Consider the following 26,288-nt stretch of genomic DNA (forward strand, 5'->3'; position numbering starts at 1 on the left):
TGGAGGCCGAAGCAGCGAAGCAGGAGCTGCAGAACCTCACAGCGCACGCACAGCAGCAATTGCATGCCGCTCAGGAGGAAGCGCGAGGGGCGCAGGAGGAGCTGAACAAGCTGGTGGACCAGGTGAGGACAAAAGAGGAGACTGAGAAACAGCTAAGGGTGATGGTTTTGGACCTACAGAAGAAGTTGGAAGAGGAGAAAGCCGCTAGAGGTGGGGGGGGTGCCCCAGCCGCAGCTAGTCCAAGTGAGAAGGGGACAGAGCCTAGTCACCAAGTTTAGCGGCGACCCTAGGGAGTACCTAGGATTCGAGACAGAAATAAATTATGCGCTGGAATTGCATGCAGCAGAATTCCCAGATGACGCGCACAGAGTCTCCTTTATCATAGAGCATTTGACGGGGGCCGCCCGAGAATGGGTAAGACCGCTCATCGCGCAAAAAAATCCTTGCATGAAGAACGCAAAATTATTTCTAGAAGCTTTAAAAATAATGTACGCTAGTGACAGTGAAATGGAGGCCACTAAAGAGGAGCTTCATAACTTAACACAAGGAAAATCGACAGTTAGGGACTACTGGGCGAGATTCACCATGCTGGTGCACAAACTGGGGTGGGATCTGCAAAGTGAGCCAGTGAAATCAGCCTTCTACATGGGTTTGCACGCAGACGTTAAGGATGAGCTGGCAAGAGGTCCCAAACCGCGAACTATGGATGAGTTAAGCAAAGCGGCGCTAGCGGTGGGGGTGAGACAGGAATCCAGATGGAATGACAAACAAGCGACGCGCGCAGCAAAACCTTGGTTCCCACGCTCCCAGGACAGACCACATCACCAAACCCCACCCCAGGGCCCGCCCCCACACCCGCCCAGGCCAAGCCCAGAGCCGGAACCGATGGAGATCGGAGGAGCGCGCGCGCGGGCTTTTCAAACCCCGGCGGCGCCAAGACGCAAGGAGGGAAGAGGCGGGAATTGCTTTCTCTGCAAATCCCCCAGGCATCGCGTCAGAGACTGCCCTCATCGCAGAGAGTGGCAAGGAAAGGCGGGAACAGTTGTACCTTCCCCAGCTGACGCAGCACCACAGCAGGGAAACGAGACAGCCTGGCTGCAGGAGACAAGGGGGAGCGGCCAGGCACAGTCAGCAGACAACAGCCCCCGCCCGCCCACCCGCACAGAGAGGAGCACAGCCAGCCCACCCCTCCCAGAGCAGGAGTGGTTCTAGAAGTCACGCTCACGCTCCCAAATGGCTATCCCCTGACAGTCCTCGCCTTAATTGACAGTGGTGCCTCAGCCAACTTCTTCTCGAGAAACTTTGCGGAAGAGCACCAGATCCAACTTCTGCAGCTGGATTTTCCCCTGCACGTGGCCACCATTGACGGCAGAGAGCTGCTGGGAGGGGCCATCACGCATCAAACCCCCCCCATGAGAATGACGGTGGGAAGGCACTCAGAGACACTGGCTTTCAACGTCACAACCATCTCAGACCCCCCCATCGTCTTGGGCATGAGCTGGCTGACGCGCCACGACCCCTCCATAAGTTGGCACCAGAGATGCATCACTTTTGGATCGGACTTTTGTCTGGAACATTGCATGCAGCACCAACCAGGGGAGGGGCCTCCGATAGCCACGGTGGCCACCATGCACGTCAAGGGGGGTGAGGCAATACCCAAGCCGTACTGGGACCTGCAGGAGGTCTTCAGCGAAGCGGAGTCCGACCACCTACCCCCACACAGGCCTTTTGACTGCCAGATCAACCTGGTGCCAGGGGCAACTATACCCCCAGCCAAGCTGTACGCCATGTCAGATCAGGAACTGGAGGATCTGCGCGCTTTCATCGACAAGAACCTCAAGCGGGGGTTCATCAGAGAAAGCAAGGCAGCAGGGGGCAGCCCGGTCTTCTGGGTGGACAAGAAAGACACGCAACAGCGCCGTCTGGTGGTGGATTTTAGACGGCTGAATTCGGTGACAGAGCCAATGGCTTTCCCCATGCCCAGAGTGGATGATCTCCTGACAGCGGCACGCAGGGGCAAGATCTTCACCAAGCTCGACCTAAGAGGGGTGTACAACTTGATTAGGATCCGGGAGGGTGATGAATGGAAAACCACGATGTTCACGCCTCTGGGCTCTTTTGAATATCTGGTGATGCCCTTCGGGTTGCAAGGGGGCTCAGCATGCTTCCAGGCCTTCATGCACCACGTCCTGGGGTCCCTCCTCTTCAAGAACTGCTTGGTCTTTCTGGATGACATCCTTATCTACTCCAATGACCCAGTGCAGCATGTGAAGGATGTCAGGGAGGTGTTGCAGCGCCTGAAGGACAACCACCTGTATGTGAAGCTGGAGAAGTGCAAGTTTCACACCAAAGAAGTGGACTTCCTAGGCTACAAGCTGTCAGACAAGGGGCTGGCGATGGACAAGGACAAGGTGCAGGCCATCCTGGACTGGCACAGCCCCAGGACGCGCAAAGATGCCCAACGCCTACTAGGCTTCGCGAACTTCTACAGGAAGTTCATCAAGAACTTCTCTCGCGTCACGGCTCCTATCACCGACTGCCTGAGAGGCAAGCAGAAGTTCCGGTGGACACCAGAGGCGCAAGCAGCGTTCGAAAGCCTCAAGAGGGTATTCGCTTCAGACCAGCACCTGTTCCACGTGGTGCAGGATGCGCCCCTACGCCTGGAGACAGATGCTTCGGACAAGGCTCTGGGAGCGATTCTGTTGCAACTGGACGCCAACAGAGAGTGGAGACCCTGTGCCTTCTTCTCCAGGAAGCTGACCCAGCCGGAACGCAACTACACAGTGTTTGACAGGGAACTTCTCGCGATCCACGCTGCGTTCCAGCACTGGCGACACTTCCTGGTGGGCGCCAAGCACCCCATCCAGGTGTGCACAGACCACAAGAACCTGGAGTTCTGGAGAACTGCCAGGGTGCTCAACCAGCGGCAGATACGGTGGGCAGAGTTCTTCTCGAACTTCAACTTCTCCATCCACTACATCCCGGGAGAGCAGAATGTCAGGGCGGATGCCCTCTCCCGCAAGCCAGAGTACATGGAGGAGGAGTTGCCACCGGCACCCAGGCATATTTTCCCCCCATCAGCATGGTCCTGCGGAGCAACAGTGGTGAGCGAGGCAGAACTCACAGCACTGACAGCAGCTGATGAATTTGCCACCCGCATCTTCAGAGAACTGAGAGGGGGGGGGAGCAGGCCAAAGACTTTGAGGAAAGGAGGGGTTTGCTTTTTTACAAGGGAGCCCTGTACCTGCCAACCAAACAGCTGAGAGGTAAGGCCCTCAAGCAGATGCACGACAACCCAACGGCGGGTCATTTTGGAAGGGACAAAACCACTCACCTAGTCATGAGACACTTCTGGTGGCCAGGGGTGCGGGAGGATGTTCGGGATTATGTAAGGGGATGTGACACCTGCCAGCGAGCAAAGGTGGTCAGAGCGCCACCAGCTGGTTTGCTGGAGCCCTTAGCCACACCGCACAGGCCGTGGGAAGTAGTGTCCATGGACTTCATCACAGACCTGCCGTCGTCCAGGGGCAAGACCGCAGTGTTGTTGGTGGTGGACCTCATGTCCAAAATGTGCCATTTTATACCGTGTGCCAGGGCGGTCTCGGCAGAAGAGACAGCCAAACTGTTTGTTGACCACGTATTCAGACTGCATGGATTGCCTTTAAGGGTTATTTCGGATCGTGGCCGCCAATTTGTTTCCAGGTTCTGGAGGCGGCTCATGAACCTCCTGCAGGTGGAGGTCAGCTTGTCGACGGCTAGGCACCCGCAAACCAATGGACAGGCGGAGCGGGTCAACGCCATTCTGCAGCAGTACCTGAGATGTTACGTCAGCCAGAGGCAAACGGACTGGGTGGATCGCCTGCCACTGGCAGAATTTGCCTACAACAATGCGGTGCACGTCTCCACAGGGGTGTCGCCCTTTAAGGCCAACTACGGGCGCGACCTCAGATCTTTCCCGGAGAGGGAGGGGGAGGAGGAGGAAGAGGGCCCACAGGCAGAGGATTGGGCAGAGGACCTGGAGACGGTGCACCAGCAGCTCAGAGAACACTTGGAGAGGGCCAAGGAAGCGTACAAGAAGGGGGCAGATCGCCACAGGCGACCGGGAGAGGTCATCAGGGTGGGGGACAAGGTTTGGTTATCCTCGGAAGGTCTTCCCACCAGGGGGCGATGCAAGAAGTTAGCACCCAGGAGGCTGGGCCCCTTCACGGTCACGCAACAGGTCAACCCGGTAGCCTTCAGGCTAGCACTGCCGGAGGACATGAGAGTGCACCCAGTGTTTCATAGATCGCTGCTGTCGCCGTACAGGGAAAGTACCAGGTTCAGGGACAGCGATCAGCCTCCAGAGGGAGGGGGGGAGATGGGAGACGCCCGACAGCTCAATGAGGCAACTGAGATTTTAGACTCAAGGAGAGGGGTGAGAGGACTGGAGTACCTGATAGCATGGGAGGACACTCCGCCATCCCACAATGAGTGGATACCGGCCACAGAAGTACCTGAGGAATTTTTAGTGGAAGAGTTCCACGCCCTGTTCCCCCACAGGCCCAAGCCCTGGCACATGGAAAGGGAGGGAGAGGGGGAGGGGCAGGAGGAAGGGATAGCAGGCAGCAGCTCTCCATGGAGATGGGAAGTGGAATTTGAGGACACGGAAGAAGAGGTGTGGGTTTCACCGAGGTCAACGACGTCAGAGGCAGGAGAGGACTGGCAGAACATTTTTACTCCCACCAGCTCTGACGCCACTGACTTCTTGGGATTCCCGTCTTCTCAGGGGGAAGGAGAAAGATCGCAGGATTGGGGGGAAATTTTTACACCCACAGGCTCGGATGCCACAGACTTCTTGGGGTTTCACTCGTCCCCAGCAAGCGGAGAGCCACTAGGAAGGGGGGGAGAGGAGCCTGGGAGGGGGATGGATGTGAGGGACGAGGGATACAGGGAAGTCCCTCCCATCTTAAGTTCCAGCCCATCCCCAAGCGCGGGAGAGAGTAAGGAGAGCTCTGCCTCCAGCGGAGAGTCAGGAAGTGGTGTCCGAGGCTCAGGCAAGGTTGTGGAGCCCAGGCCGCAGGTGGGACAGGAAGTAGGACGCACAGGGGGGAGGCCAATTCCCCCAACTCCCGAATTGCGACGCAAACGTAGGGGGAAGAGGTTGGGTCTGCCAAAGCTGTGGTGCTGGAAGAAAACGCGCCAATCGCCATTCGGGAGTTCAGACACCTCACCTTAAGGATGCATTTTTACTGCTCTGAACACTGTAAATAATCAGCACTTAATAAAAACCTTAAAAGACCATGCTGGAGTCGTTACTCTAGAGTAGCCATACCAGGCCCTCTGACACTAACCAATTTTTTAAAGATACACAGTTTTAATGCGAGATTCTCAGGATTTGTTGCTGTGCAGAATGGAGGGTTGTACAGAGGCACTCTGAGGAATATCCAACACAATATTAGTGTGGCATTTGATTTGCAGTTTCTGAAGTGCTAGTGTACATTGAAGTACTAGTGTAACTGTCACTCAGTATAGAAACAGTGGTAATGGTTGCATATAATGCTGTGCACTATATTCCACTGGTGCAAGTGACCCACTGGATTTTAGCAGGGCACAAGATTCAACATAAGGCTTCTGTTATTGGAATGGCTTCTGCGCTAGCAATGTGACATCTTTGGACACCCCCCTCTATTTATATCTCTCTGCACAGAGATTCCTTTGGACTCCTGGTGAAAATGACTGGTTCTCAGGTGGCCTAGCTTTAGGCATCAACTACATGCTATTTAGATTCCCTGTATGTTTTCCTTGCATGTTTTTTTCCCCTTTCCACAAAGCAGTTTGGGACAGCCTATTTCTGAATGGAAGAAGGGCAGAAGGGAAAATGTTGCTTAAAAACGTTCCTCTCCAATATCTTATTCCAGCTCAAAATCACCCTCATCCCCCAGCTGCATTTCCACCTGTGGGAGAAAAGATACAGGGTCACCGTTTCTTTCTGCCACTTCCCCGCTTCTTCTTCTTAATATTGTTTTATACAACAGTATTTCATTTCAGCTGTTAAATTAGTTTAGCTCATTTGGTATTTTTATACCATGCTGCATAGATTGATTGTTTTGACTGTATGGTTTATACATAATTGTTTTTAATGTCTTTTGAATGGGGATGCTTCTTGTTCATATGATACCTTGTGAGCCACTTTGGGCACAGGCTTCTGAGGAGAAAGCAGCATATAAATAAGGAGGTGATGATGACTCATACAACAGCTCAGTCAATAGAGCATGACACTCTTAATCTCAGGGTCATGGGTTTGAGCCCCACGTTGGGCAAAAGATTGCAGGGGATCCCTTGGGTTCCCTTCCATGATTCAATGATGTGAGAAAAAGCAGCAAGGGAGAGGGTGGTTTTGAGCTGGAAAACGACACCTGGGGAAAGAGACCAGCAGCATCTCTGCTTCTCTTCCATTCATTTGCTGACCCAGACTGATTTGGATTTTAACTCGACCCCACAAATAAAAATGGAAGAGAGAATATTGGAAATCAACAGAAACTTCATACATTGCTGGTCACTTTGTTCTGATCAGATTTGTCTTGTTATTCATGTAAGCTTCTGCTTACAGACGTTATTGGGATGGCACAGATAGAGCCAAACTCCAAGGAAGCAGCTTCCACACTCTTCAATTATCTTATGAATTTGGCCTTAATCCCTTGCCCCCACTTCTGGCAGGGTGGCCCTCTTACCTATCACCAAAAAAGAGGAAATGCCCCATCCCCAAAGATATTAAAAACAGTACAGCATCAAACATTAAAAACTTCCCTAAACAGGGCCGCCTTCAGTTGTCTTCTAAAAGTAAAATAGTCACTTATTGCCTTGACATCTGCTGGGAGGGCCACTACCGATAAGGCCCTCTGCCTGGTTCCCTGTAGCTTTGCTTCTCGCAGTGAGGAAACTGCCAGAAGGCCCTCGGTGCTGGATCTCAGTGTCTGGGCTGAATGATGGGGGTGGAGATGCTCCTTCAGGTATACAGGACCGAGGCCGTTTAGGGCTTTAAAGGTCAGTACCAACACTTTGAATTGTGCTCGGAAACGTACTAGAAGCCAGTGTAGATCTCTCAGGACCGGTGTTATGTGGTCCCGGTGGCCACTCCCAGTCACTAGTCTAGCAAGTTATGTAGACATAACTTGTTTAATGTAAATAGAAATAAAATCCGTTGCACCATAGTAGGGGAGACTGTGTCCAGGTGAGCAGCCTGCTGTTCAGGTACTAACTGTTGATGGGCAGGTTCAAGACCTCTGCTCTGTGCTCTTCCTCCTTAGAGTTCTTTGTGTGGCAATGTCCCTCCCTCCCCAGGAAATAAGACACAAGACACGGTGAATAGATTTAAGTGGGTGAAAAGGCCACAACGTTATTGGTTTCGGATGTTGAGCGGTATTGGCTTAGGCATTGGAACCTAACCGACTATATCCGACTGTAACCCGTGTGTTACAGTCTGGGAGAAATTAACCACCAGGAAGGAGCCCAGTGATGTAGATCTACTGAGACACCTCCTGTGGCCACCGTTGGGGGGAGCTATAAGGCCCTGACCTCCGTAGGCCCAGGACAAAGCTACCGCCTCCGGAACCCCTTTAACGGGGTTAAATCTCCAAATTGCGGGCAGAGGATGACGCAATCTGCCCCCCCATTTCTCTTATGCAAATTTCCAATGCCTAACCGCCAAACCAAGTTGTGACGAATTGCCATGAGGTAGGCGAAAAAACCAGTTTGGCTAGTCCAAGTGGAAAAAGTCCTACCCGGCCCCCCGGGCAACCGAGGCGACCGACCAAAGTCCACAGCAGCGTCGGCCTAACCTGCCTGACCTGCCTAGCCTAAGGGGCGGGAGGGTGGGTGATCTTCTAGCGCTGGGATCCGGAACGAAAGAGGACGTGTTCCCGCCCCGCCCCGGTTTAAAAAGAGGGGAAGCCCCGCCCCGGCTGACCCGATTGGCCAGCCTGCTTATGACGTGGCGGGAACTCCCCCCTCGCGAGGGGGCTGAAATCTCAGCCCCCATCGCGAGACTTCTGTCGGGCCAAGCCCACAACCCCACCTCTGTGTTAGCGGAAGTGGTTTTATCCTTAAATCAGGCTTTGCATGTGGGGAGCTGTTGAGTGTATTCCTTCAAACAGAGGACTTCCTCTATCTAATCTAGTAGGCAGCCTAACATCTGAAGATACCAATTTTATAGGGCTGGGAAGTAGGTTTCCAGCACAAGCATGTGTGCAAACCTTCATACGACACCCAAAGGGCTATAAGTGAAGACCTGTGCATTAAAAAATAAAATAAAAAATCATAATAACTTTATCTGAAGAGTGAGCTTCAACTGCAAATCAGGCGTAGCTTAATGGAGCTTCCCATTGCCAAGCTTCTTAAACGGTGGCTGTACAAATGCTGTTTCCGCTGCCCCAGCAAAAGCAGATTTATAGCAGCACTTTGCCCTACATTCTGTACGCTTCTGGCTGCATCAATATAGAATCCTGAAAAATAAAAGAAAAATGACACCCTTTTCATTTTTTTCACACACCAACCTGAAATGTATTTTGTAATGATTTACTTATTGTTTTTTTTAAAGATAACATTGGTACAGACCAATTGCTTCAAGATAAAGCCCCTATTTGGTGACTTGCCTTCTGATTTTCAAGTAGGAATCTGCATATATTTCACACAAATGTGTCCTCTTTTTGCACTCTGTTTTTGTGATTTGGAAGTGGCAACCCTAACTGCAAGTAGAGAAAGCGGGAAGTCATTGATAAAGTAATATATTAAGAAACGTACAGGAATTAGTCTTCCACTCACAGGCAAATTACTATATTTCTTTTGGTTCTCCATCAGTAAAATGGTAATATTATTGGCCATTGTGAAGAGGAATGAGCAGGCTAGGGAAGGGTCATAGCTCAGTGGTGAAGCCACATGTCACACTTAAAAGGTCTCAGGTTCAATCCCTGAGGCAGGGCTGGAAAAGACTCATGATCAAGCCCTGGAGAGGTGCTACCAGTCAAGGAATAGCTAGACCAATGGTCTGACTTGGCACACGGCTGCACCCCATGTTCCACTTGGGGCACATAATCATATTTAATACGGAACTTCCCAGCAGGCTTAATGTACAATAACACAACAAGCTAAGGTTAACATGATTTGGGTGTAAATATAACTTATAGTAAGATAATTCTAAGACAAAGACTGTGCCATACATCTTTCTGTTCATGCACACTAATGTTTAGGTGATAAAGGTAAAGGTAAAGGGACCCCTGACCATTAGGTCCAGTCATGACTGACTCTGGGGTTGCGCGCTCATCTCGCTTTGTTGGCCGAGGGAGCCGGCGTACAGCTTCCAGGTCATGTGGCCAGCATGACAAAGCTGCTTCTGGTGAACCAGAGCAGCCCACAGAAACGCCGTTTACCTTCCCACTGTAGCGGTACCTATTTATCTACTTGCACTTTGACGTGCTTTCGAACTGCTAGGTTGGCAGGAGCTGGGACCGAGCAACGGGAGCTCACCCCGTCACAGGGATTTGAACCACCAACCTTCTGATCAGCAAGCCCTAGGCTCTGTGGTTTAACCCACAGTGCCACCTGCATCCTTTAGATAATGCACTGCCTTTAAAAACTTTTTTTAAAAAAATTCTGAACCAACAAAAGAAATGGATACCTTTGAAAGATGCATTAAGTTAGAAGTTAGAAGAGAGAAGATGTCTACTCAGCTATCTTGGCATTCTCAGTAAATTGAGCTGTAAACATCAGTCTGTAAATGGTGTTCCCTCTTTCATTTCTTTCTATAAAGCCATTTCAGTGTTTTGTGCAGAACTGTCATTATTTAAAAGGGGCCTAAATCTAGACTTGATGGTTTCTAATGGAGCTGTCTATGAGTGTAATTGCTGTGTTCAGCTGTTATATGACTCCAGTGCTTTCTTCCCTTTCTTTTTCAAACAGTTCTAGCCAAAAGAGTGATGACGATTATGAAGATTATACAACCAACAAAACCTGGGTTTTGACTCCCAAAGTTCATGAAAGTGACGTTACCCTTATTTTAAATGGCCTGCTGGAGGGATATGATAACAAACTAAGGCCGGATATAGGAGGTGAGGGTGTTTTTCTTCATTTGTTAATAGCAGTGAGTTGGAAGGGGACCGGATGATGATGAAAGACATTATTTCACTTAACAAAGTGGAAATGACAATAAAGAAAATATAATATACTTAGCTGCTGACAATTAGTATTTCCATTAAAGAATCTGTAACCAAAGCTTTCTGAAACAAGTGTTTAGACCTCTAACTGGTATTACACACACACACACACACACACACACACACACACACACACACACACACAATGTCAAAGCTTGTAGTTTTTTAAAGAATAGTAATAGCATCTCATTATAAACATATTGCTGTTCAAATTAATTTGATGAAATGTCCAGGAATCTATGAGCAAAGTGGTGCCTGAAGTCAATGGCAAGGACTGTTTCAGAATTTGTATTGCACCACGGTAATATAACATTCATTGAACAATTTCAATAAAGATTAATGAAGTAGTTCAAGGCATGGGGTTAGGCTGTCATTGTGTGTGAACGATTAACATGGTCAGTAAATATTTTAAGTCATTTAACAGCATGATTACAAATGTATTAAACTACAGTAATATATGGATAGAAGAAACTATGGATAGAATAAAGGTAAAGGTAAAGGGGCCCCTGACCATCAGGTCCAGTCGTGTCCGACTCTGGGGTTGCGGCGCTCATCTCGCTCTATAGGCCAAGGGAGCCAGTGTTTGTCAGCAGACAGCTTCCGGGTCATGTGGCCAGCATGACAAAGCTGCTTCTGGCGAACCAGAGCAGCGCACAGAAATGCAGTTTACCTTCTCGCCAGAGCGGTCCCTATTTATCTACTTGCACTTTGACGTGCTTTCGAACTGCTAGGTGGGCAGGAGCTGGGACCGAGCAACAGGAGCTCACTCCGTTGCAGGGATTCGAACTGCCGACCTTCTGATCAGCAAGCCCTAGACTCTGTGGCTTAACCCACAGCGCCACCTGGGTCTCTATGGATAGAATAGATAAGGATAAAAAAATTACCTTATGGATAGAATAGATAAGGTAATTTTTTGATCCTTAATCAATGTGCATTAATGAAATTGTTTGTACTTTAGTAGACAAGTTTTCAGGTATTGTCAGGAAACTAATACAGTCATGTCAGATACAAGTCCTGAAGAGCTAGTGTGGTCATAGCAAGTCATGTTGTTCTAAAGAAATCATCAGTAGAAATGCCGGCAGGAGCATGATAAAGGATAACTAGGTACTATTTTAATCCAGTCCAAATAATAGGCATCAAAAGAAGTCAGAAAGTGGTGAATGAGTGGCCTGGGGTTGCAACCACCAACCAATCCAATGATATTCAGATATGTAGGAACTGGGAAACTCAGAATGAGGCTGGGCCAGGATGGACAAGGGCTGAGGCAGCAAAATTACTAGGCATAAAAATGAAAGATAATGAGTACTTCTTCCATGGTTTTTTAAAAAATCTATGACTGCATTATGATGGTTCATAAGGAGGAGAGAAAATATAACTCGAAAGCAGCTATGCTGATCCCGGTTCGATTTATGTATTGCAATCCTCCAAGCATTATTACTGTTATAGTTGATGTTGATTTCTTTTTCATGATGTTGATGGTTACTGTTGTTGTTGCTGCTGCTGTTTTGTTTCTTGGGCTTTTTCTATATCTGCAGAACCCTCTTCTGGCTAAATTAGTCATTTTGTGTTCATTCGTACAATGTGAAATGTCTGATGTGATGTATCATTAAGAGACTTCAGAAATACAATACAGTTTCCTATTAAAAAAAGGAAATTAGCATTATAACTATCCCCATGGAAAAATACCGATTTGATTACAATCACATTAATAACACATTTAGTATTAATGGGGTCAAACCCACCCCCTTCTTCACTACGGTAATCAAGTAATAATGCAATTTTATTCATCCTGCATTTATTGATATGGAAAATCTCACATACCCAAGTCCTTTTATGTTCTTTCTTTCTTTCTAGAACACAATCAGGTTCTTTCTTTAAATACTATATTTTGTATCTAAGGTTTTCCTTTATGTTCTGGATGTTTTACCTGATGTGATATTAGCAGTTGTTTTTGTTTTTGTTACAGTGCAGCCAACGGTAATTCATACTGATATGTATATCAATAGCATTGGCCCAGTGAACGCCATCAATATGGTAAGTAGCATATATTAATACATTTTGCCAGTGTTATTCTTCCTAGAAAAAGAGGTGCTGGAACTCACTGTGAATGCCACCCTTGTTCTCTTATAATGGCAATGGCATGCACCTGAGAGGTGCCGGAACTGAGTTCCGGCTTAAAAAATGCCCTGCATTTCCCCATGTTTCTATTGTAAATTATGTTATTCCTGAATGCCAATACACATTGCTGTACACACCAATCAACACCCCTGTATTCTGTCCCATGTATCTGACAGAGCAAGGGCACAATACTCACATGATGAAGACTATACACATGTATCTGGGACTGGGTCATGTGATTCAATTGGACTTCTGAATAGTTGCACATAGGTTTGCCACAAGGCTACAATCCTATGGGCACTTATATGGGAATAATCCCTTTTGGAGTCAGGGGACCTTACTAGTTCTGAGTAAACTTGTTCAGGATTGTGCTGTTAGTAGAGCTGTGGTTCTTTAATTCCATTCCAAGATCAACTAATTTCTGTAGCTAACATGAATCTTTGGTGCCCAAAGAATTACGGTTGCTAAATGTGTGTTATTCATACTAAATTCTTAATTCTGAATTTCATACTGAAATATTCAGTAATATCCTTTTTAATAGATATTATCCACAATATCTCTCTCTATTTAAGTTTGAGTGGGCCAGATAAAAATTATGGAAACACCACACCGGCAACTAACCCCAATTTTTTATATTGTAATTTTTTGTTGTTGAACAACTCTGAGATCTATGGATAAAGGACGGTGCACAAATTTAATTAATTAATAATATATTGTTTTCATTTATAACCCAAAATTGAGATTTATGTTTTACTGTATGAAAACATAGGTTTGGGGGAAATGGTGGGGAAATAGCTAAAGCAACAGTTCATTACGACTGCAGTTTTAATGAACACTTACCTGGAAGTCATAATGTGCTCAGTGGGTTTTACATCTGAGTGGGCATGTTTCGGAACTGTATGAATGAGGCAATGGCATCTGATGCAGAAACATCACATTAAAATCAGGAGCTCTGTTCTATTGTGTGGCGATACCCCGATGCCTCCCCGAGAAATAAAAACACTAGACACATTGCATAAGGTTAATGGGCATAGAAGGCCACAACTTTATTGATTACGGATGTAGAGGGGTATTGGCCTAGGCATTGGATCTAACCGACTATATCTGACTCCAGCCCGCTCTGCTGGCAGTCTGTGAAAGGTTAACCACCGTTGGATGAGTCCTGCGATGCACATCAACTAGGAGCTCATCCTGGGGCCACCGCTAAGGGCGTGCCCTCTGGCCCTCACCTACCACGGCTTCGGACTTGGCAACGCCCCCGGACTCCTTAAGGGAGTACCTTTCCGCATTTTGGGGGAGGTGATGGCCGCAACCTCCCCCCCCACACCTGTACCTTCACGAGATAATCCAATGCCTACCGCCAAAACCCAAGTTGTGACGAGTAGCTACGAGGTAGGCGAAAACCACAAGGCCTGAGCCAATTTGCCAAGTGGGAAAAACTCCTACCAGGCCCCAATAGGCGACCAACCGTAGTCCATAGCACTGTCACGAAGAAACCCTGCCTACGTGGGGGAGGTGGGTGGGAGAAACGCAGTTGTTGAATCCAGAAGAAGCAAGGCAGAGTCCCTGCCGCGCTCTTGTTCAAATAGGCGAGCCACGCCCCCCAGAGCGACCTAATTGGCTGTGCTAGGGGCGTGCCGCGGCAGGGAGATGACCAATGGGCTGGGGGGAATGCTAACCATTCCCCCCCACGTGAAGGCCTCGTGGCGCCCACAACATCTCCTCCCCCCGAGGTGGGGAAGAGACTTTGTGTGGCGATACCCCGATGCCTCCCCGAGAAATAAAAACACTAGACACATTGCATAAGGTTAATGGGCATAGAAGGCCACAACTTTATTGATTACGGATGTAGAGGGGTATTGGCCTAGGCATTGGATCTAACCGACTATATCTGACTCCAGCCCGCTCTGCTGGCAGTCTGTGAAAGGTTAACCACCGTTGGATGAGTCCTGCGATGCACATCAACTAGGAGCTCATCCTGGGGCCACCGCTAAGGGCGTGCCCTCTGGCCCTCACCTACCACGGCTTCGGACTTGGCAACGCCCCCGGACTCCTTAAGGGAGTACCTTTCCGCATTTTGGGGGAGGTGATGGCCGCAACCTCCCCCCCCCACACCTGTACCTTCACGAGATAATCCAATGCCTACCGCCAATCGAGCCCAAAGGGCTCGCCGCCAATACCCCCACAACCGCAACCAATACCTAATAGCAAAAGGAATGTCAGCAAGCCAAACACCATTTCCCTCATTTGAGAGGTGTATGCCATCAACACGGTACAGGGACGCCTTGCAAAAGGAATGTCAGCAAGCCAAACACCATTTCCCTCATTTGAGAGGTGTATGCCATCAACACGGTACAGGGACGCCTTGCAAAAGGAATGTCAGCAAGCCAAACACCATTTCCCTCATTTGAGAGGTGAATGCCATCAACACGGTACAGGAACGCCTTGCAGTCATATGACTCCAGCCTGCTGCGCTGGCAGTCTGTGAAGGATTAACCACCGTTTTGTGAGTCCTTCAACTAGGACTCACCCTGGGGCCTCTCAGAAACCTATGGCTGGGCACAAGATAGTTTGTCCATTCAAAGCTGAAACCTTTCTGGTCACTTTGTCCATTTGAAGCTGAAACCTTTCTGGCTACTGCCAGAACCAAGAATTTCCTTCATTTATCAATAGCAGCAGGGGTGTGAAAGTCGCGCAAAATGCGTCTCTTCAGCAGTTAAGACCAAAGATAGTTCAAGATTTGGAAAGGCAGTCCCCAGCTCGACAAAGTCTTTAAAATCTTCAGTGCAAATCAACGCCTTTACAGTAAGCCAAAACATTTCCACCGGGCTGCACCTCCAAGAAAACAGGGGGATTTTGTGAGGCGGCCTTGGCGGCCTTGGCCTACACAGCTGGCAGGAGTCTGTCCCAGCACTTCCATCTCCTTGTAAAGCAGGAAACTTTGACCCGTGGAGGTAGCCCCAAATTGGGACCCAGTCTCCAATCAAGGGCGCGCGCCTGGGCATGGTACTGTGATCAACCATCCAGATATCCACCGTATTATCTCCTGAGAACAAAGCAAAAGAATGTAAGTGATTTGCCAAACTCAGTTGCTTAGTCACATTGTGCAGCGGAGGTAACCCTTGTAAGCTTGGACTTCCATTGACCCAAATCTTTTATTCTCTCCAATGAGAGGCCCATGTGTACCACTGCTGTAGCAGACCGAATTCGGAAGGAATGTGGAGTACCACACAGGGACTCTTCCCTCTCCTGTCCATGTGAAGCAATAGTTATGTATCGGATAGAATTAGGTCGGATAACCAAGTGCCCTTGACAGACTGGTCGGGGGCAGGGAGCTCGCACACCCATCCTGATGGATGATGAAGGGGCCAGGCGTGGGTGTCCTTAACTGAAGGAATCGCCTTGTGTCCTTTACCGATTCTTATTCAATTTTTAAGCTAAGAGAGGAATAGCGGCTGTCAGGCTAGTAAAAGACTTAACCACACGTCCAGGTAACACAGTCAGGCAAGGTATTAAAGCACCTGATCTGTGGCGGGAGGGCTGACTGTGCCTGATATCCCCAGATTTGCCCCATAGGCCATAAAATCTGAAAGCCAAAGGCTTTGAACCGAAAGTCAATGAAATCAGCCATAGGAGTGGACAGAGCCAATATGTCGCTTCTCCCACAGCCCATCAAGGCTAGGCATCGCGATGCCGTTAGTAATTCCAGAAATAAATGTGCTGGTAAGTCGAAGAGAAACTTAAGGTGAAGCTGCACAATTGCGCAGAGTGGGAGTGACATCATCTTGGACCGCTTTGCAAGGGTACCGATGACAGCTCGATTATCCATCCCAAAGGAACGTGGCGATCTCTGAAGTCCTCCATCCAGGGTGAACTGGAACTATTATGAAAGAAACTTCCAAAGGTTAAATAGCATGCAATAGTAACCAGGCAAGCCAAAAGGCCACAAAGTCTGACACCAATGATTTTGGACCTAAGTCCATCACATCCGCCCAGGCCCTCTTATAAGATGCCACTACTCCCTCAGCCCGTTGAGGTATGTCAACGCAATGCCATTAGTAACCCCGGGAAAAAATTCTGAGAAGTTGATGATAAACTTAAGGCAAAGCTGCACAAATGCACAGAGCGGAGCGACATCCTCTTGGAATTCGACGCCTGCTCTGCAAGGACACCTACGACAGCTCGACTATCAATCCAAAGACAAACACAGAGATCTCTGAAGTCCTTCCACCAAGGTGAAGAGCCACTACAATGAGAAGAAACTTGGAAAGGTTAAATTGTATGTAACCGCCAACTTCATGCACCACTGGTGTCCATGAAGGAGCCCTGACTGAATCTGATAATGTGGAAAGAATTACCAATTGTCCTGCCAGAGAGATATCCCCTTGTAAAGATCCAAGAAGTTCAGTCAGGAGTACACCCATATGAAGAGGAATGAAGTCCAGCGGTTTACCCAGCCAGAAGCGCCCCGAATGGCCAGCCTGGCTTGCGAAGTTCAAGAGTCCCCAGAGACTCAATCCACCATATGCGTGCTAGGGGAAGTGAAGAACTCTGGAAGAGGGGAGTTTTGGATCTCGAAAGATCCAACAGCATAAACCCTCATATTGTGCTAATATATGCTGGGATTCCCAACCAAAAGTGAATGAGCTCTGAACTGGAATCCTGGCCTCAAAGACCTCTAATTTTATATTTAAGTAAGGCTGTTAGTGGTACACAAACCACGCCATCCTTAGCCCGAGGCTAAGCAGCCCAGCAAAATCATTCTCAAAATAAACTACAGGGCCCAGGACAAAGCGATAGAAAGCACGGATTGTAATATATGCTTTGTTGTTGTTTTAATTATTATTATTATTAATATGTATTATTGCAGTAGTAACATTAATCCAATTATATTCGATACAATACAAAAGATATTTGAGATTGTAAATATCTGCACGGTGCTTATTGTTATTATTATTAAATATTAATAATTATTATTATTGGTGTACTTATTTCTTATTTAAAGCACTGTTTCATACTGCCATCAATGAGATTTGCAATGGGCAGAATGTACGCAGGCAATTAACGGGGAGGGAGTGGGTTAATCAGCGACCAAGCATAGAAACAGCCTGACGTGTCCCTGTGGTTCTAATCGAATAAATAAGATTGCAAACCAATATTGCTCTTGCCAAAAAAAACAGTCACCAAACAATATGCCCCCGAGTGTTGATAATATCTATGCTGATGACCAGCCAATGCCCCAATATTGTCTGCATCGCCTAGCAAGCAGGACCCCTCAGGAAGCGGGGTTTATTCTCAATAATGTGACTCAATATTATGCACACTGACTGGATTGACAATACTTATTTATTTATTTTAATTAAGAATGCTGAAGTTTGTTTGGCGTGGGCTTGGACACACCTGGACTAGACACCATTTAAAGCAGTCTACTGTGCATCCCGGACTCTCGCAGGGGACAAATCTGAATTCAATAACCAAAATTTTTAAGGATGTGGAATCTTTTAAAGGTGTGGGAAAAGTAGGAATATGGTAGGGTGCCCCTAATTCCATCAGAAAATTGTTGAAGGTTATGGCGTTATGCAACCCCCAAGCTACATCTGCTTCATAGAATCTGAGTTTTTTGTTGTTGTTTTTTTTTTTTTTGTTTTGTGTTTGTTAGTTTGTTTGTTTGTTTTCCTCCCCTGGTGGTCATCTAGTCCAGCCCCCCGTATTGCAAGAGTACGCAGCTTCCAATATGGGAATTGAACCTGCAAACTTGGCGTTAACAACACTACTATCCTACCAACCTAGAAACAGTACCTCAGAGTTTGACTTGACCTTAGAGTTCGAGGGACCCAAGAGGTCATCCAGCCCATCCCCCTGTAATGCAAGAATATGCAGCCTTCCCCATATGGGGATGGAACCTGCGACCCTGGTTTTGTTTTGTGTTTTTTTTTGTGTGTGTGTGTGTGTGTGTGTGTGTGTGTGTGTGTGTTTTGTTTCTTTCTCTCTCTTTATTATATTATTACTCTCTCTTTATTATATTATTACTTTCCAAAAAGGACACTATAAATCAAACCACCCTAAAGTACATTTATGCTGGGACAGTGAGTTGAATAGACTGTAGCATTGGAAGGGGTCTGTAGGTCATCCAGTCCAACCCCCTGCAATGCATGAATATGCAGCTGTCCCACATGGGGATCAGTGTGCAACCTTGCCGTTTTAAGGCACCGTGCTCCCATCAACAGAGCTATTTCAAAGGGAATCTAGTACAGTATAGTGTATACTGGCCAGAAGCAGGCTTCTTCTTCTTCTTTTAGTGTGATGCCCACAGAGATATAGAAGCAAGCAAACCGCAGCATAAAAGGAAAAGCCACTACCAGTTAAATTCACTCAAAATGTAAAAAGATCCTAAGCAGTCTTAATACTGGGATTTCCTTATGATGAAATTTACCCTAAAAGAAGTAAGGATACTGGGCTAAATGTGTGGTAGCATGACGAGAGGTCCTGATTTTATTATTATTATTAATTTTTTACTTATTTATTATTACTGGGCTAAATGTGTGGTAACATGAAGAGAGGTCCTGATTTTATTATCATTCATTATTATTTAATTATTATTTTATTGTATTTTTATTCTGAAAGAGAATTTTGTATGCAGATGTAATAATAGCTAGCAGATGCCAAATTCAAATAATCAACCCACAGCTTAAAGAGGCTAAGGCAGCAAGTACTGTTTCTTAAACAATTGAGAATACAATACTGAAACAAAACGGGGGGGGGGGGAGGACTTGCAACAGGAAGCATGTAACAAAATGTTAAAAGAACAGGTAAGCGTTTTATAGTAGCAAGCAACGTCTCACTTAAAGCCGGCCCAGATAATTCAGAGCAGCTATACTGTGTAACAAAACTGCTATGGGCCTGATAAAACTTCCCCGCAGCTAAACTATGTAACAACTGCTGCTATTGGCAAAGTAAACTGCAGAGGAGCAAATATATCTAAAGGCCAGGCGATCTGGTCAGCTAGGCGATCAGGAAACAATGTAAGCAGGCTGACTGGAAACTGCTGGGCAATTACCGTGTTTCCCCTTTTTTAATCCGTAGTCAGAAAGTAAGCCATAGCAGGCTTTTAAAGCATTTGTTCAATATTAAACACCCCCTGAAAATAAGCCATACCTTCACGCAGCAGCGCCGCTCGCCTTGAGGCAGCGGGACCCAGCAGCAGCGCTGTCCTTGTCCTCCCGCTGCTGTTGCTGTTGCTGCTGCTGCTGGGCCAGGCGGAGGCGAGGCCGCTGCTCGCCCCTGGGGGCTGCATGGCCCAAGGCTGAGCGGCGGCGGGAGGCCCGCGGGCGCTTCTGCACGGCTGGAGTGACGGGCGGGAGCGCTGCTGGCCCCTTCCGCGCCGCCGGAGCGTCGTGGGCTGCATGGCCCAAGGCAGAGCGGTGTTGCGCCACCAGGGCAACAGGCAGCGGCGGGAGCACTGCTGGCCCCTTCTGCGCCGCCGGAGCACCCGGCGAGGAGGCCTGCCTCCCCAGCGCCCGGTACCGGCGGCTGCAGAGCGGAGCGCTCTGCCGCGCCGAGCGCTCGGAGTGCCCAGCAGCGCCTTGCAGAGCGCCGAACACTCAGAGCGCCGCAGCAGCCTGGCCTCTTCCTGCCTGCCACCCCACCGCCCGGAACCGGCAAGGAGGAGGAGAAAGGGGCGCCTGGGAAGGAGTCGGGAGGGCCCTTGCTGCATGATCCATGGGCACCCGGCTCCTTCCAAGCGCAGTGAACGCCGCGCCTCGCTTTGAGCAAGAGGCATGAAAGGGACGCGGCGGCGAGGGTGATGGCTGCGCGGGCGGCGGCTGCGTCATGTCTCCCGGCGGCCGTGGGGGCTCTCGGTGCTGCCTTGCCCGGGCCCCGCATTCCCCGGAGGCCGGCCTCATGCGGTGGGTGGAAGGCGCGCGGGTGGCCTGCCTAAGGCCGGGCGGGATCCCTCAGCCCTCCTCATCCTCATGCGTTTATTTCGCGAAACACGCCCCCCCCCAAATAAAGCAGCAGGAACCTCGGAGCGGTTGGCAGGGGGTGGGGTGGGATTAAAAAAACCACGACAAAGGCATCACCGGGCGGAGCGCCGAGCCAGCGGCCTGGCCTCTTCCTGGCCATGCCGAGGAGGCCTGCCGCCCCACTGCCCGGAACCATAGGTACCATAAAAACATAATAAAACTAAGACATCCCCTGAAAATAAGACACCATGTGGTTTTTTGAGGGGAAAAAGTTATAAGACGGTGTCTTAAAAAGGGGGAAACACGGTAAGCAGTACTTAAGCAGTAATTACTGGATCCGACCCAAGACTGCACGGTGATCAGGGAAACAAAGAAACTGGGATTAAGGTGATTTTGCTGATAGGTAGAAACTGCCAAGCCCTTAAGCAGCAGTTCAGCCGACTCTCTCATTTTTTATTTTCTACGCGACTTATTGGGAACCTTTGCGAAGCAAAAATCAACAAAGGGGACCCAGCAATCCTTCCCTGTCCCAGGGAATAGTCCGACACTGAGGGCAAAATTGGGAAAAAGGCTGGTAATATGCAAACATAACTATAGCAACTGCAGTAATTAAGGCCAATGGCTCAGTGAATGGAAGCAATCCAGGGGCAATTTACCCTGCAATATCTATATCAGCAGCTCACAGTTAAGGGTTTTAAAAGCAGACTCACTGTAGTTTGCGACCAGAAAAGGCAAGGAATTTTAACTTTTTGTAAACTTTGTGGCCACGTGTTCTATTAAAATGGCGATGCACACTGCTTCATGGTCGTCTTGGCAACCCTCAGCAACTCGGCAAAGGGAAAAACATTCAGCAGTTCCCTCTAAGCCTTAAACACTGAAAATGTTAGCAAGCACAGGGAAAATAGCAACAGCGATTAGAACTAGCTGTAAAAAGGGGTCTAGGAGCAGCGAAAGGGGGTGGGGTGGGGTGGACGATTTAACCACGATAGCAACAAAGTAACCCTCGGCAACACTCCCAAAGCTACTGAAGCACGAAGCTGCTAATTAAACAAAAGGCAACTAAATAGGTTGTGCTGCTCTGGCTTCTTTTGCAAAATAAAAGCAGAGGTGAATTATGCACGTGTAGCAGCAACCCGATACAAAACAAACGCACACATTAGTCAAGGGGATGTAGAGGGGTTCGCTTTTTGTCTTTGTCTTTGTTTTTGTTTTTTGTTTTTTAAAGTAGCTCGCAAGGACGGGTTTTTCCCAGCGGCAGAGAGAAATACAAAGGGCTAAATGAAAACACAAGGCAGAGATGCAAATTTCCAGGCTGTCCCCCCACACACACACCCCGCAAGCATACGATACCCTACAGCAGCTGCTCCTTGCTCTCACAAGATCCGTCAGGATGCCGAAGGAAAAAGGCATCAGCGACGATCCAGATCCGATGAGGGGAAACGCAGTTGTTGAATCCAGAAGAAGCAAGGCAGAGTCCCTGCCGCGCTCTTGTTCAAATAGGCGAGCCACGCCCCCCAGAGCGACCTAATTGGCTGTGCTAGGGGCGTGCCGCGGCAGGGAGATGACCAATGGGCTGGGGGGAATGCTAACCATTCCCCCCCACGTGAAGGCCTCGTGGCGCCCACAACATCTCCTCCCCCCGAGGTGGGGAAGAGACTTTGTGGATCGGGCTACTGATGTGATGTGTGTGTTCTCTGTGAACTGGCCATGAAAGCTTTGAAAAGCAGGACTGAACGGCCGTGAAACTTATTTTGTTTGATTTTGTTTCAACATTGCAGGAATATACAATAGACATTTTTTTTGCTCAAACCTGGTACGACAGACGGCTAAGATTCAACAGCACCATTAAAGTGCTGAGGTTGAACAGCAACATGGTGGGGAAGATCTGGATCCCTGACACATTCTTCCGAAACTCAAAAAAGGCTGATGCTCATTGGATAACAACTCCCAATCGGATGCTCCGGATCTGGAATGATGGCAGAGTACTATATACACTGAGGTAATCTTACCGCTCTTTAAATTTTATCCAATATACCTGTTACATGTGTCCAATATGAGTGAAAATGGTATCTCCACTTAATGGAAAGAAGTACGGTGCCTTGAAAGATGAAACAAGAATACAGTAAAGCGAAATGCACCATAGAGCTCATGTGGTGTCTTGGTTAGAGTTTACTGAATGTCCTTGGGGCAGTCACCACCTCTCAGTCTAAGCATAGGACTGGGACCCAAATTAAGACACCCACCAACTGGAAATGGGCTGGGTTAGGATCGAGCAAATCCTTGCCCAGATATGCTACACCTCTGCTCTCGAAATGCCCTGTTTAAGGCTTTTGCACCTGTTAGCACCATTCGTTCCCAAACAGGCTGTACCTTCAGTGTGTATAGTGTATATTTGTGGGTGGGTGGGTGGGGGCTTCAACAGCAGCTAAACTTCTATTATAGAGCACGGAAGAACCAGGTGAACAGCTCTGCCCCTCTCCCCACACACGTGCAGTTTGGGGTTTAGGATTGATCCCATAATCTACTCAATCCCAGTGTGTGCTTCCAGTGGCTGTGGAAGTGCCTATCACATAGTTCTCCCTGCACAGGACAGTTTTGGACTGGGACCTTGCACCCCAAATGAGAATAGTTTTGTACCAGTTTAACTATAATGGCTTCCACTGAGAGAGTTTACAGTTCTATTGAAGCCTGCTCTGAGAACTACATTTTCCAAGATGGCCCCAGAAGATAATCAAGTCAGTTTAGCTGGTATGACCACTCTTGAAGGCTTATGAAAGGGGGCAAGATCATTCGAAACATAGCCCACTTTAGATGCCTCCCTCCATTGGGAAGACCTCAGAAATGGGTAGGAAAAGTTCTTGTTGATCCTTAACACTGTGACATAAGAAAGCACAGGGACAAGAGAGGGGATTGGCATTTTACTTTACATCCTAATCAGTAATACATTAAAAGAAAGATTGGAGGGGATTGTGTCTTCTCTCAACCCGTTCACTGCTGTAGACCTTGAAATTCTAGAGCGATGAAAAACTGATAAATGTTAATATGTGTTTCTTCTTAGATTGACGATAGATGCTGAGTGTCAGTTACAGCTGCACAACTTTCCAATGGATGAACATTCTTGTCCACTGGCATTTTCAAGCTGTAAGTAGTAATAATAATAAAAATTGATTCATTTGGAAAGAAAAAAGGAATATAAAAATTTAAAAATGCATTGTTCAGTAAATGTACTGTACATAGTCCAAAGAAGGTTGCAGTCTTCAACACACTTACCTGGGAGGAAGTCTCGTGGAACTCTATAGGTTTGCTGCTGAATCAATGTGTACATAATTGCATCCTAAGTGTGTCAGTGCTGGAGACAACACATTTTTGAACAGATACTTAACATGGATCACTTGAACTACCCTAAAGTTGTCATCTTACATATTTTGAGAGGGTGATTAATCCTTATGTTACGTGGGCATTTTTTAGCATATAGGTCAGACTAGACCTCTGTTTTCCTGTGTTTCATGCCTGCTCCTTAAACAATAGAAGGTCCTAAAGTCAATATTACAATATTACTGCACCACATTAGTCCCCTACCCCAAAGTAATACAAACACAAGCTTCCAGGCAACCATTATTTTCAGGCAGGATTAAATCACACATTGGCTTATTCAGGTTGCAAAATTAAGATTGATTTGGAACTCGTGCACAAGGAGGTAAGAAAAGAGATGGCAAAATCCACCGGAAAGTGTAAGATAACATTTGCTTGATGTTGTCTTAACGTCCCCACAAACAAATCAGGATGAATATTCAAGAAACAGATTGCCTGAAAGCAACCTATGTGTTTGCCTATGTACAGGATGTATATAACAGTGGGGAGTTTAATGCTGGTAGGTGGAGAAATGGGACGTCAGTAAAGACCTTACCATTTTAAGTGATCTACAAACAACCCATCACATTTAAGTCATAATAAGTGCAGAGAAGCATTACAGAATGTATTCATGGCAGTTTAGAGGCTGTCATAAACAGAAAGAGCAAAAGGAGACATAACATAATCATGCCTTCCTGTATTTGTTTGGAACTGCAAGGTCCCTTTCTGAATATAAGCGCCATGGCCACTTTGTGGTGTGTGTGTGGCGGTGAGAGGGGAAATGATGTGAATGCATTTGTGGCAAGTGCCATTCATGGTCATGTGACTAAAGGAAAGTAACACATAAATGAAAATTGTGATGGAATGATGGTCTTCATTGTTTTGAAGATGGCTACCCAAAGGAAGAGATTATCTACATGTGGAAGCGCAGCTCAGTAGAAGTAGGAGACACTAGATCCTGGAGGCTGTATCAGTTTTCATTTATTGGGCTCAGAAATACAACTGAAGTCGTGCCGACAACTTCAGGTAGGCGAAGCTGCTCTACTTTAATTGATCATTTGCTCCTACTTAACGCTGAAGTGGGGAAAGGGCAATACTATGCTTACTGTGTAGCTGAAATCATCAGTTTCATGGGATATTTCTGTTGACAAGCTGTACCATTAAAAAACATTAAATCAGGGGTGGGAAGGTCAGTGGTCAGTGATTATGGGAGACGTTGTCCCACAACATCTGGAAGGTTCCCCTCCTGTGGCTTAGATGCTGCCATATATATAAACAACAAAAATAGCATGTTAGGTGAAAGGTTCTGCCTTGGCTTTCCTCTACAGGGCCAGTCCTGCCATTAGGCAAAGTGGCCAATGTGGGTAGCAGATGTGGGGGGGGGGACATGTGTAGCAAAATGTTATTTAAATAGGGAGCAAGCATTTCTACTTACTAGGTGGGGCTATTGCCCCCCCCTTGACACTGTAATTTTGTATAAATGGAGAATGTTTTATATTAAGGAACATTTGAACATTTATTATTCCACCTTCATCTGGCAAGAGAGAACTCTATATAATTGCTTACAGCAGAATCCTATGCATGTCTACTCAGAAGCAAGTCTTGGTGAATTCTATGGGGCTTACTCCCGAAGTAAGCATGTGTGGAATTATAGCCTTAGATTCTCACCGCAAAGCACCAAAATTAAACCAAATATACCCTGTGTAACTCTTCTAGTCTCTTGAATACAGCTAGCTGGAGGATGGATGAGCAGGATTAATGTGAGGTAAATCCTTGGTTGTGCCTGCTCTGTTATCAGAGCTGCAATATAAAAGGGTTTCACAGAGAAGTTTAGGTAACTCAGTATCACAACTTTTCTAATAGGCTTCTGGAGCTGCAGTGCTTCATTCTGCTTTTGCCTCAGGGTCAGCGGTAAATGGAACAATCTAGTCCTAAATTGGGGTTGCTTCTTTGTGCTGGGTGGACTGCATGTCAAGGAGCTAAATCTCTTTCCTTTTGCCCGTTTGTGTCACCCTCAGAGCACACATGTAATAACGACAAAAGATTAGTGACTCAGAGCAATGAGCGTTACCTCATTACTGAGCCTGGGATGAAGCACACAATTGTGGGTCACACAGATGGATTGGATCCTGAGTGGAGCTTAGTGTAGATAAATACATTGCATAATTAATTCGATTTGAATTTTGTAGATTAATTGTTTTGAAATAGATTCACACTTCTGATGTTGTAGTGTCTTACTGTATAAAAAAGGGCATTGCTGACAAAACTTTCCTTTAAATTCTGTCTTTATCTGAAGCACATGTAGGGACAAGGCAGTGACTAGGAAAATGGGCCAATGCAGCAAAAAGCCATTTTTTGCTCACACTACCAGTTTGCTACTGGTCTAGCTTCAAGGTCCTGTTGCTAATTCACAAAGCCCTAAACAACCTGAGTCCAATGCACATTAAGGACCTTTTGATCCCTTATGCTCTACCTCAGATCCTCTGGTGGGGCACTTCTTGTGGTTCCCCACATCCCTGCAGCTCTCATCTTGCTTTTAGTCCGAGGGAGCCGGCGTTTGTCCACAGACAACTTTCCAGGTCATGTGGCCAGCATGACTAAACAACTTCTGGTGAAATGGAATACCATGATGGAAACCAGAGCGCACGGAATCGCCGTTTACCTTCCC

At 47.4% G+C, this 26,288-nt stretch overlaps 1 protein-coding gene across 1 annotated transcript in view; it reads left to right on the forward strand.

Moving 5' to 3' along the window:
* The window catches only part of GABRG2 (gamma-aminobutyric acid type A receptor subunit gamma2), a 73,062-nt gene that overhangs the window by 19,990 nt on the left and 26,784 nt on the right, over positions 1–26,288 (forward strand). Inside the window, exons 2-6 of the mRNA XM_088661743.1 lie at positions 9,934–10,082; positions 12,154–12,221; positions 22,048–22,268; positions 23,328–23,410; positions 24,509–24,646. Coding sequence (XP_088517869.1) covers positions 9,934–10,082; positions 12,154–12,221; positions 22,048–22,268; positions 23,328–23,410; positions 24,509–24,646 — 659 coding nt within the window. The remainder of the gene's footprint in view (positions 1–9,933; positions 10,083–12,153; positions 12,222–22,047; positions 22,269–23,327; positions 23,411–24,508; positions 24,647–26,288) is intronic.

This window comes from Zootoca vivipara, chromosome 2 (genome assembly GCF_965207765.1).
Source record: "Zootoca vivipara chromosome 2, rZooViv2.hap1.1, whole genome shotgun sequence".
Lineage (NCBI taxonomy): Eukaryota > Metazoa > Chordata > Lepidosauria > Squamata > Lacertidae > Zootoca > Zootoca vivipara.